This window comes from Ipomoea nil, unplaced genomic scaffold, assembly GCF_001879475.1.
Source record: "Ipomoea nil cultivar Tokyo-kokei standard unplaced genomic scaffold, Asagao_1.1 scaffold1900, whole genome shotgun sequence".
Lineage (NCBI taxonomy): Eukaryota > Viridiplantae > Streptophyta > Magnoliopsida > Solanales > Convolvulaceae > Ipomoea > Ipomoea nil.
This window is the reverse complement of record NW_017618328.1, coordinates 1,229,994-1,242,963: the sequence shown is the minus strand read 5'-3', so window position 1 is coordinate 1,242,963 and position 12,970 is coordinate 1,229,994. Positions and strand designations below refer to the sequence as shown.

Here is a 12,970-nt window from a genome sequence, read left to right as displayed (position 1 = left end):
GACTCACCACATTGAGCTTGGAACGAAGAATAGCAAACCGCGCTGAAGGAAGCGGCTTCGTAAAAATGTCAGCTAGCTGGTCTTTAGTGGAGACGAAGTGGACCCGGAACTCTCCAGACGAAACTTTATCTCGAACGAAGTGGTAGTCAACTTCAACATGCTTAGTACGCGCATGAAAAACTGGGTTGGCGCATAAGTATGTTGCACCAAGATTGTCACACCATAGAGTCGGAGGGGTAGCCGAGTCGAGACTTAACTCACGAAGTAAAGATTGAACCCACGTCACCTCTGCACAGACGTCTGCTAGACCTTTCTACTCGGCCTCAGTGGATGAACGGGCTACTGTGCGCTGCTTCCTCGAGACCCACGAGATGAGGTTGGTACCGATGAAGACAGCATAACCACTGGTGGACTTGCGATCTACTGGACACCCAGCCCAGTCAGAATCCGAGTAGGCATGAATTTCCGAGGTCCTGGATGGTGAGATGCGGAGCCCGTAGTCAAGAGTTCCTTTTATGTAGCGAAGAACTCGTTTAAGTAAACCCCAATACTCCTGTGTGGGACTGTGCATGAACTGACACAGGCGATTGACCGAGTAGGATATATCTGGCCGAGTGATGGAAAGATACTGTAGTGCCCCTGCTAACTGACTGTGTGGGATTGTCGAACGGCTCGGTGGACTGGCTAACTGACTGAGTGATGGACGCAGGTGTGGCTAATGGTTTGCAATCAGTCATACCAGCTCGTTGCAAAATGTCGCGTATGTACCGTCGCTGTGTGAGAAGCATACCATCTGGAACCGTGATGGTTTCTATACCGAGGAAGAACGTGGGTGGTCCAAGATCTCGGATTTTAAATGCTGTTGCCAACCGCTGTAAAAGAGACTCAACTAAGACAGCATCATTCCCAAGCATGATGATGTCGTCGACATACACAAGCAAAAAAACTCGGGAACCTGCAGTTGAATAATAAAACAGAGATACATCCGTTTTGGATGCAACAAACCCTGTTTCCAATAAGAAATCATGTAGACGATGGAACCAGGCCCGCGGGGCCTGCTTGAGGCCATATAAGGACCGCTGCAAGTGACAAACATGATCGGGATGATCAGGATCCTCATATCCTGGTGGTTGGCGCATGTAGACAGTCTCGGATAAGTGGCCATTCAAGAAAGCGTTGTGGACATCTAGCTGGCGTAGAGTCCACCCGCGTGGTATGGCAAAAGATATTAATATCCGGACTGTGGTCGGTTTAACCACAGGGCTGAACGTCTCAAAAAAGTCTTCGCCTGCAACCTGGTTAAAACCCTTGGCTACCAGTCTCGCCCTTGTAGCGCTCAATCGAACCATCGGCTTTGCGCTTGGTGCGAAACACCCATTTGCACCCTACAATGTTCATATTCGGTGTAGCAGGCACCAGGTTCCACGTGTTGTTATGTAGTAACGCGTTGAACTCTTGGTCCATAGCGTCCCGCCATTGTGGATGCCCAACTGCTTGGGAGTAGCAAGTGGGGTCCGTAGTCGAAGCTGTGAGAGCATGTAGTTGTTCTCCAGTCCCTTTTGTCATACGCCTCAACCGCATGACATGGGCCCTCTCCTGGGGCTTGGCCCGTATAGACCATTTCCTCGGGGCACGAGTTGGTGCCCGGGGAACCAAAGTCGTCGGTGCACTCGGTGGTGGTAATGGTGGAATGTTAGTATTCCCACTTTGGAGGACGGGACAGGAGCCCCATGGTGTACTTGAGATGTCCGTAGGCACCTCCTGAATTTTGTGTGTATTTCCTGCAAAAGGGAAAACGGTTTCGTCAAAGCGAACATGACGACAAGTATAGGTTTTCCCGGTGTTAAGATTCATGCAGCGGTAACCCCTAAAAGACGGAGGGTAACCTAAGAATACACAAGGACTTGACCTGTACTCAATTTTGTGACGATTATATGGGCGTAGATAGGGAAAACAAAGGCACCCGAACACACGTAGATATGTGTACGTGGGAGGGACTTTGTGCAGGCGGTAATAGGGTGTATCAAACTGTAGTGAGGCAGACGGAAGGCGATTAATCTGGAAGGTGGCTGTTTCAAACACATGATCCCAATAACGTTGTGGGACCGAGGCTTGAGCCATTAACGCCAAGCCAGTTTCGACAATATGCCGATTCCGGCGCTCAACACGGCCATTTTGCTCGTGTGTATAGGCGCAGGATTGTCTGTGAACAATCCCTAATTTATCAAATAGCTTGTGTAATTTTTGGTATTCCCTCCCCCAAATCGAACTGAATGGACTTGATAGAACACGAAAAGGTGCGTTCTACCGTCGCCTGAAAAACATCGAAAATCTTATATATATCGGTTTTAAGACGTAGAGGATAATACCAACAATAGCGGGTTCTATCATCTACGAATAATACAAAATAGCGGGAGCCATCCGCGGAAATAATTGGTGCGGGGCCCCATATATCTGTGAAAACTAAATCGAGTACATTATTACTAGACTTGTCTACCCTATCTAAAGGAAATCGGGCAGACTTGCCAAGTTGACACGGGGAACATAATTTGGGAACTGCAACATTATTTGACTCAACGGGACATTGTTGTAGAACACGCTGTAATGCTTGACTGTGTGGGTGACCGAGACGCTGGTGCCAAACCAGGGACGTGGCACGAGCCGACACGAACGCATAATGAGCACTTGGAATAGACAACGAATACAAGCCCCCCGAGCTTGGCCCTTTAATCAAAACCGCCTTAGTGATGCAGTCCTTCACAACAAAAAAATTGGGGTGAAACTCAAAAAAGTAGTTATTATCTTTAGTAAATTGATTAACAGATAATAACGACGCGGACAGTTCAGGGACATGCAAAATTTTAGATAATTGTAAGGATTTATTTAGAGACGGAATTGCTGCATGACCCACACGCGAGATGGCCAAACCTGTGCCATCGCCCACTTGCAAAACATCGTCACCATGGTACTCCTCGGACTGCGTGAGAACACTGGAGTCCGGCGTGGCATGCACTGATGCTCCTGTATCCGGCAGCCAGGTTGTCACCGCGGAAGAGGCTGCTGACATCGATCCGCCTCCTGCTACGGCGACGTGCGCCGTTGGCGGCGGTTCGGAGTATCTCCGGTAACAAAAAGCCGCGGAGTGCCCCTGCTTACTGCAGATTTGGCAGCGCACCCCGCCACCATTCCGGCCGCGACCGCCTCTGCCGCCGCGCTGGTTGCTGCGCCCACCGCCGCCACGCGACTGCCGGCCGCCATCTCCTTGCTGACGACGACCGCGTCCCGCGTACATTGCGGAGGGATTCCCGGCCGATGCTGTAACACCCCGTGTTACGAATCCTAAAACCAACTGATTAATTAATTAATTAATAACCAAGGAGAAAGAATAAATTATAATGATTAATTAGGGAAAAAGGCCACCATAGTCCATGGGCCCAAATATATAAACCCAACCCCTAACCCCAATAGGATTAAACTCTAAATAAACCCTTGGATCTATAAATAGGGAACTTAGGGAGCACCTAGAACCCCCACACGCCTAGACGCCCCACCACCCCAGGAGAGCTCCAAGAATTCCCTTAGAAGAAATCAAGAATGCAAGAAAGCTTAAAGAAAGATCCTTCATAGCCAAGGAATTAATTAAGGCTAAGAGGTAACCCATGTCTCAACAAAACCTATTTTCATAGCTATGATTTCCCCTTAGGGTTTCCCCCATATGATTGTAAATGGCGAATTACTATGATTATTATTGATGTTGATTTAATGATTCCATGGGGAATCTTGATAATCTTGATATTGGGAGTTTCTTGATAATTATGATATTCTTGATGATTAATTGGGACTTTGATGATTATGTGTTGTTCTTGATGGTTATGATGTTCTTGATGATTAATTGGTATCCTTGATGATTATGTGTTGTTCCTACCGAATCTTGCAATTAGAAGACGAACCGTATTCTTGTTGATATAAAAGTGATTAGAACCCTAAGTTGTATCGTGTGATCTTATTCTTGGATTATCGGGTGGGAAATCGCATGTTTGGGTGTGGATTATGTTTAGGAAAGCATGATAGGCCATGTGCCGTTCCTTTCCCGTATTTGATCCGTTAATTGTCTACTTGTTGTTGTTAATTGCGTTGTAAAGTGTCTAAGCATGGTTTCGGGTTCCACATCGGTTCCCGGGGCGAAAAGTGATGAAAAGAGTCAGTGGGGGGTAGGTGGGGATAGGGGACCCGCCACCTACCCGTGGCATTCTCGGGCAGCTCCGGCGGGCGGGCAGCTGCCTGCCGGGCACCCGCTGCCCGGATCAGTGACAGCCGGCGGGTGGACCCCCACCCACCGACTACCCGCTGGAATCTCACCCCACCCGGGACCTCGGCTTCCCCGTTTGATGTTTCCCCGATCCCCGTGGTGTCCCAACGCACCCCGTTTGTCGTGCCTATGTCTAGTTTGATGTTTCGGGTACCGTTCGTAGGTTTATGAGTCTGTTATATCGCATGCTAGATGAATTGGTATCCCGTTGACCTAGGTGAAGGAAGTATGAACCCCTTAGGACTATCCTTAGTATGTGATGGATCACGCATAGGTTGTTATACGCTTTATCCCCCTTCCCAATGTGTAACGTGGGTTGCATGTGCTTGCTATGTGTTATGTGTGTGTGCTACCCCAATTCGGTTGCGATCGGATTGGTTATCCTGAGCTGCGGTTCAGAAGCTGGCTGCGGTCAGATTGGTATTCCTGGCTGCGGTCAGATGACATTCTCTTGGGTTGCGGTCCACCGTTTGGTTGCGATCAAACGTTTCTATACGAGCTGCGGTTCGTCCTTTATCCTGGCTGCGGTCAGATGACACTCTCTTGGGCTGCGGTCCACTGTTTGGTTGCGATCAAACATTATGATGAGCTGCGGTTCATCGGTCGGTTGCGATCGACCTCCCCGTGTTGCGATACGGGGCATGGTGCTGCGGGGCTGTGTTAGAGCTATATGCGCTGACCCTCATGTATGGGCATGCGATCGGTCCCGTGGCGCCAACAATGTGCATTATGTGTGTGATATGGACGAGTTATGACTATGATGCCTTGGGATGTGACTATAGGTTTCATATTGGGGATTGTTTATGATGGGATTATGATTACCGTTTATGCCTTGTTGTAACTGCTTTACCTATTGTGAAATCCTTATGCTTGCTATGTCTACTGCTGGCGTCTAGCCTTAACTGTTGAGTCATTCCCGGTTTTAAAAGCTAGAGTTCGTAGGATATATCTTCATGCTCATAATGGTTTTCGTATATCTATATATATATCTCTATATGTATTGTATTTCAACGCGTTGGAGTGGGTTACCAGCATCTCTCGCTGAACAGATATATTTGGCTTTCAGGCACAGAAGAATAAGTCACTGGAGCGCGCTAGAACTCGGAACGTAGAAGTAGATAGTTCCCTTTTTCAGCCTGCGTGCCATATTATGCATTTACATTATTGAGGATATTAGTTAGTTAGCCTGTGCACCTGGGTTCTCTAGCTCAGGTGTGGCATAGCACCCCGTACACTTGTATTACGTTTTGGGATTTAATGAGATAATACCTTTATTTTATAAGTTTTAAATGTCTTGAAAATCTGGGGTGTTACAGTTGGTATCAGAGCCTAAGTGTGACCCTAGGAAAAGACTCTTAAGACCGGACTTTAGGACATTAGGCTTGAACTCCAGGTATCTAGGAACATAGGCTTCAGGAATTGTAGGATGCGCAGTGAGATTGTGAAACCTACACATCACCCCGCACTTCATCCCTCTCTAATATTAGAAATCTCTTCCCCACTTATTATATCAAGTTGAAACACAAAATAACATCAACCTTTAATCACCAGGATGGCACCCAAGAAGAAACAGTTAGGAACACCGAGACACCCCTCTCAAGAAATCTTGACTCAAACCCTACAACGCCTGACCCAAATTGCCCAGGCACTAAGTACTATCGTTCCCCAACCTCTGCCAACAGACGAGAACTTGGAAATCCACCACCAAGTCTCGGCACATCAACCACCCACCCTCTCGGGAGACGAAGACCCCACGACCCTCGAGGAATGGATTGAGACATTCGACAAGGTGTTCAGGACGACCCAATGCCCCGAACGCCACCGGGTCAGGATAGCCTCCTTCTACTTCAGGCACGAGGGCGACAGCTGGTGGGCCCGCGAGGGGCCTATGTACGAACAAGACCCCGGATTCAACTGGGAGGGCTTAAAGACGCAGTTACGAAAACAGTTCTACCCCAACCACCTGAAAGCCGCCATGTGCGAGGAATTTCTCAATCTAAGGCAGGGGACGGCCCCGGTCTCAGAATACTACCAACGATTCTGCCGACTGGCTCGCCTCGCCCCTGAGCTAGTACCCACCGAAGGGATCAAAGTCAGGAAATTCCTAACAGGCCTTAAGCCCGAACAACAGAGGGCCTTGGCCACCCAAGAACCGAAGACCCTCGGAGAGGCCTATGCCAAGGCATGTCAGCTACAACAGGTAGCGAACCCGCCTCCAGGGACGCAACTAGGGTATAAAAGGAAACCCGAAGGAAGTCGTCCAATTCTCGCCAAGGAACCTAAGAACCCCAAAACCGCCCCACTTGACCAAACCATCGCGCCGACTACCCGGGGAAGGATCCTCACCCTAAGCAAGGCCAGGATCGGAGATAGCAACATAGTCTCCGGAACCTTCCTAGTACACGCCACCCCAGCCATCATATTATTTGACTCAGGGGCTACCAACTCGTTTATAGCAACCGAGTTCGCCGCCCAGCTCGGCCTTAACGCCACCACCAAGGTCCGACTCCAAGTCAAGGTGGCCTCAGGCGAGGTCATAAAATGTGATCGCATGTACGAGCATGTAATGATCACCATTCAGGGAGTGGAATTTCCCAGTAACCTGATCCAGTTTCAATTAGATGGGATGCAAGTAATCTTGGGCATGGATTGGCTAGGGAAGTTCCAAGCGCAAATCCTGTGCGGAGAGCAGAAAGTGGTCCTACGAGGGCCAAACGGTAAGAGGGTGTCGTACCGCAGTGCCCGCCAGAATCCAGGGATCAAGCTGATAAACATGATGAAAATTAAGAAGTATCTGGGCCAAGGAAACGAGGCCTTCTTATGCTCAGTCGAAGACCTCAACGCCAAAACACCCGAACCACAAGCCATCCCAGTGGTAAACGAGTTCACTGACGTCTTCCCAGACAAAATTCCCGGGGCACCCCCGGCCAGAGAAGTCGAGTTCACCATAGACCTCATACCGGGCGCCGCCCCGATCTCTAAACCACCCTACAGGCTAGCACCAAAGGAAATGAAGGAACTGAAAACGCAACTCCAAGAACTGCTAGATAAAGGTTACATCCGACCCAGCACCTCCCCATGGGGAGCACCGGTACTATTCGTTAAGAAGAAGGATGGGAGCATGCGCTTGTGCATCGACTACCGAGAACTCAACCAAGTTACTATAAAGAATAGGTACCCCCTTCCCCGAATAGATGACTTATTTGACCAACTCAAAGGGGCAGGGGTATTCTCAAAGATTGACCTAAGATCCGGGTATCACCAAATCCAAGTGGCCAAACCAGACATCCAGAAAACGGCCTTCCGGACACGTTACGGCCACTACGAGTTTATCGTAATGCCTTTCGGCCTCACTAACGCGCCTGCCATATTCATGGACCTCATGAATCGAGTATTCCGACCTCACCTGGATGACTTCGTCATCGTGTTCATTGACGACATCCTAGTCTACTCCCGAAATAAAAAAGAACATGAGAAGCACCTTCGCATATCTCTGCAAACCCTCAGGGAGAACCAACTCTACGCTAAATTCTCCAAGTGCGAATTCTGGCAAGACAACGTAGCCTTCTTGGGCCACGTGATAACCAAAGAAGGGATTAGGGTGGACCCCGCTAAGGTTCGCGCCGTTAAAGAATGGACCACGCCGAACTCACTCTCGGAAGTCCGAAGCTTCCTAGGTCTAGCGGGCTACTACAGGAGGTTCGTACCCGACTTCACCAAGATAGCCCAACCCCTCATTAAGCTCATGAAAAAGGAAACCCACTTTCGTTGGGACAACGGCTGCATCTCGGCCTTCCAAGAATTAAAGGATAAACTAACCACTGCACCCGTGCTAGCCATACCCTCCGGATCGGAAGGGTTTGAAGTCTACAGCGACGCATCCAAGAAGGGGTTAGGATGCGTACTAATGCAAAATGGCAAGGTAATAGCCTACGCATCCAGGCAACTCAAAACCCACAAAGAGAATTACCCCACCAATGACCTCGAGCTAGCTGCTATCGTATTCGCACTGAAAATCTGGAGGCACTACCTGTATGGGGTACACTGCAAGATCTACACCGACCATAAGAGCCTGAAGTACATCTTTACTCAAAAAGACCTAAACATGAGACAACGAAGATGGCTGGAACTCATAAAGGACTACGACCTAGACATTCAATACCACGAGGGAAAAGCCAACGTGGTGCCGGACGCCCTAAGCCGAAAGACGAATCATTCCCTTAACACCACGTGGGTCCTACCGGACCATCTGTACAGGGACTTCCAAAGGCTACACTTGGAAATAATAGAGCAGGGACAAACTCGCCCCAATGCCTATCTACTCAACACACAGGCCGTGCCCACCCTCTTCGAGGAAATCAAATCGGGACAACAACAGGACCCGGAACTAGATAAAATCCGCCACGACCTAACTCGAGGGAAAGAGGGCCCCTTCGAAGCACACCCAGACGGCAGCCTCCGCTACAAAGGGAGGTGGTGTGTACCCTCAATGCACCCCCACTTGAAACAGCGGATCTTGGAGGAAGGACACAACTCCCCTTACTCCGTCTACCCAGGTGGTGACAAATTATACCAAGACGTAAAGAAATCGTTTTGGTGGCCGAATATGAAAAAGGAAATCGCAGACTTTGTGGCCAAGTGTCTGAATTGCCAAAGGGTAAAAGCCGAACGATGCAAACCCAAGGGACTCGTACAACCCCTTGAAATACCACAAGGAAAATGGGATTCCATATCCATGGACTTCGTCGGAGGGCTACCCCCAACGAAAACCGGTAAGGATAAAATCTGGGTCATAGTGGATCGACTGACCAAGACATCGCGATTCATTGCCATGAAAGAAACATGGACGATGACGCAACTAGCCCAAGCTTACGTAAACCGGGTAGTGAAATACCACGGAGTTCCCCGAAACATTGTGTCCGACCGAGATTCCAGGTTCCTCTCGTAATTCTGGAAATCACTACAAGCGGCGTTGGGGACGCAACTAAAGCTAAGCACAGCCTTTCACCCCACCACAGACGGCCAAACCGAAAGAACCATCCAAACCCTCGAAGACATGCTAAGAGCCTGCACGCTCGACTTCCGAGGGACGTGGGAAGAACACCTAGACCTCATCGAGTTCTCGTACAACAACAGCTACCACGCGAGCATTCGCATGGCACCCTACGAAGCACTGTATGGTCAGAAATGTAGAACCCCATTATGTTGGGAAGATATGGTCAACCCGGTAACACTGGTCCCCCAATACCTACAAGACACCATAGCTAAGGTCAAACACATCCAGGAAAGGATGAAGGCCGCCCAGGACCGCCAGAAGTCTTACGCCGACCTAAAGAGGAAGCAAGCCGAATTCAACCTCGGGGACAAGGTCTGGCTAAGGATCTCGCCCACACGAGGGGTAATGAGGTTCGGGAGAAAAGGAAAACTAAGCCTCCGGTTCATCGGCCCTTACGAAATCGTGGAGAGAATCGGAGACTTGGCCTACCGTCTCGCCTTACCCGTGGAGCTAGAACGAGTACACAACGTGTTCCACGTATCTTAGCTAAAGAAATACATACACAATCCAAGCCACGTACTCCAACACGAGACCGTGGACCTCGACGAGTCACTAGTATACGAAGAGAAACCCGTAAGAATCCTGGACACCAAAACAAGAAATACCCGGAACCGAGTCATGGAAATGGTGAAGGTCCTCTGGACCAACCACGGGACCGAGGAAGCCACATGGGAACTTAAGGACACGATGAAGGAGCGGTACCCCGAGCTGTTCACTCCAGGTAACTAAGAGAAGACTTTCTTTTTTTCACCCGGGGCCAAGCTTCGGGGACGAAGCTTCCTGTTAAGGGGGGGAGAGTGTAACACCCCGTGTTACGAATCTTAAAACCAACTGATTAATTAATTAATTAATAACCCAGGAGAAAGAATAAATTATAATGATTAATTAGGGAAAAAGGCCACCATAGCCCATGGGCCCAAATATATAAACCCAACCCCTAACCCCAATAGGATTAAACTCTAAATAAACCCTTGGATCTATAAATAGGGAACTTAGGGAGCACCTAGAACCCCCACACGCCTAGACGCCCCACCACCCCAGGAGAGCTCCAAGAATTCCCTTAGAAGAAATCAAGAAAGCAAGAAAGCTTAAAGAAAGATCCTTCATAGCCAAGGAATTAATTAAGGCTAAGAGGTAACCCATGTCTCAACAAAACCTATTTTCATAGCTATGATTTCCCCTTAGGGTTTCCCCCATATGATTGTAAATGGCGAATTACTATGATTATTATTGATGTTGATTTAATGATTCCATGGGGAATCTTGATAATCTTGATATTGGGAGTTTCTTGATAATTATGATATTCTTGATGATTAATTGGGACTTTGATGATTATGTGTTGTTCTTGATGGTTATGATGTTCTTGATGATTAATTGGTATCCTTGATGATTATGTGTTGTTCCTACCGAATCTTGCAATTAGAAGACGAACCGTATTCTTGTTGATATAAAAGTGATTAGAACCCTAAGTTGTATCGTGTGATCTTATTCTTGGATTATCGGGTGGGAAATCGCATGTTTGGGTGTGGATTATGTTTAGGAAAGCATGATAGGCCATGTGCCGTTCGTTTCCCGTATTTGATCCGTTAATTGTCTACTTGTTGTTGTTAATTGCGTTGTAAAGTGTCTAAGCATGGTTTCGGGTTCCACATCGGTTCCCGGGGCGAAAAGTGATGAAAAGAGTCAGTGGGGGGTAGGTGGGGATAGGGGACCCGCCACCTACCCGTGGCATTCTCGGGCAGCTCCGACGGGCGGGCAGCTGCCCGCCGGGCACCCGCTGCCCGGAACAGTGACAGCCGGCGGGTGGACCCCCACCCACCGGCTACCCGCTGGAATCTCACCCCACCCGGGACCTCGGCTTCCCCGTTTGATGTTTCCCCGATCCCCATGGTGTCCCAACGCACCCCGTTTGTCGTGCCTATGTCTAGTTTGATGTTTCGGGTACCGTTCGTAGGTTTATGAGTCTGTTATATCGCATGCTAGATGAATTGGTATCCCGTTGACCTAGGTGAAGGAAGTATGAACCCCTTAGGACTATCCTTAGTATGTGATGGATCACGCATAGGTTGTTATACGCTTTATCCCCCTTCCCAATGTGTAACGTGGGTTGCATGTGCTTGCTATGTGTTATGTGTGTGTGCTACCCCAATTCGGTTGCGATCGGATTGGTTATCCTGAGCTGCGGTTCAGAAGCTGGCTGCGGTCAGATTGGTATTCCTGGCTGCGGTCAGATGACATTCTCTTGGGTTGCGGTCCACCGTTTGGTTGCGATCAAACGTTTCTATACGAGCTGCGGTTCGTCCTTTATCCTGGCTGCGGTCAGATGACACTCTCTTGGGCTGCGGTCCGCTGTTTGGTTGCGATCAAACATTATGATGAGCTGCGGTTCATCGGTCGGTTGCGATCGACCTCCCCGTGTTGCGATACGGGGCATGGTGCTGCGGGGCTGTGTCAGAGCTATATGCGCTGACCCTCATGTATGGGCATGCGATCGGTCCCGTGGCGCCAACAATGTGCATTATGTGTGTGATATGGACGAGTTATGACTATGATGCCTTGGGATGTGACTATAGGTTTCATATTGGGGATTGTTTATGATGGGATTATGATTACCGTTTATGCCTTGTTGTAACTGCTTTACCTATTGTGAAATCCTTATGCTTGCTATGTCTACTGCTGGCGTCTAGCCTTAACTGTTGAGTCATTCCCGGTTTTAAAAGCTAGAGTTCGTAGGATATATCTTCATGCTCATAATGGTTTTCGTATATCTATATATATATCTCTATATGTATTGTATTTCAACGCGTTGGAGTGGGTTACCAGCATCTCTCGCTGAACAGATATATTTGGCTTTCAGGCACAGAAGAATAAGTCACTGGAGCGCACTAGAACTCGGAACGTAGAAGTAGATAGTTCCCTTTTTCGGCCTGCGTGCCATATTATGCATTTACATTATTGAGGATATTAGTTAGTTAGCCTGTGCACCTGGGTTCTCTAGCTCAGGTGTGGCATAGCACCCCGTACACTTGTATTACGTTTTGGGATTTAATGAGATAATACCTTTATTTTATAAGTTTTAAATGTCTTGAAAATCTGGGGTGTTACAAATGCTGCTGGGGAATGCGCCGGGAAGTCATCCTCGTGGATGAACTGCTGTGCTTGAAGATAGTCCGCCAGCTGTGGAATCGACACCGGCGTGCCATTGATCGCCAACGCGGAGGCCATATCGCGGAACTCAGGCTGCAGCCCCGAAATACATAAAGGTTCTGCTCCGATAGCGTGAGCGATCTCCCGGCCAGTGCAAGGTTCTGAACAAGGTGCTGCGCCCTCCCTAAGTATTCGGAGGTAGAGCTATCGCCTTGACGGAGAGACTGAATCTGCCCGAGCAGATTCAGGCAGCGGACCTGCGTGGATGATCCTAATGCTGTCTCTGCGGCTGTCCAGACACCACGTGCGGTGGTTTGCCCGAGCGCGAGGTACATCACCTCCTCAGACAGGGAGGAGATCAGCAGGGAGAGGATGGACGCATCCTGTTGCACCCACATAGCGTAGGCCGGATTCTCCGTAGTTGAGGCACCACCACTTGATGTGTCGCCGGCAGGGAG

The 12,970-nt window shown here is 49.0% G+C and overlaps 1 protein-coding gene across 1 annotated transcript; it reads right to left on the bottom strand.

Moving 5' to 3' along the window:
* Positions 1–313: 313 nt before the first annotated feature.
* Positions 314–1,139, bottom strand: LOC109193670 (uncharacterized mitochondrial protein AtMg00810-like). Its single transcript, XM_019344524.1, has 2 exons — positions 652–1,139; positions 314–563 (listed from the first exon to the last, which is right to left on the bottom strand). Exons 1-2 carry the CDS (start codon positions 1,137–1,139, stop codon positions 314–316), a joined length of 738 nt encoding a protein of 245 aa, XP_019200069.1.
* Between the last annotated feature and the right edge of the window lie 11,831 nt (positions 1,140–12,970).

Excerpts from the sequence above, each read along its gene's own strand:
- LOC109193670 (XM_019344524.1), bottom strand. The coding sequence starts at position 1,139 with ATGCGCCAACCACCAGGATATGAGGATCCTGATCATCCCGATCATGTT. Across the intron at positions 564-651 it reads CCGTTCGACAATCCCACACA|TCCCACACAGGAGTATTGGG; the intron begins GTCAGTTAGCAG and ends GTTCATGCACAG.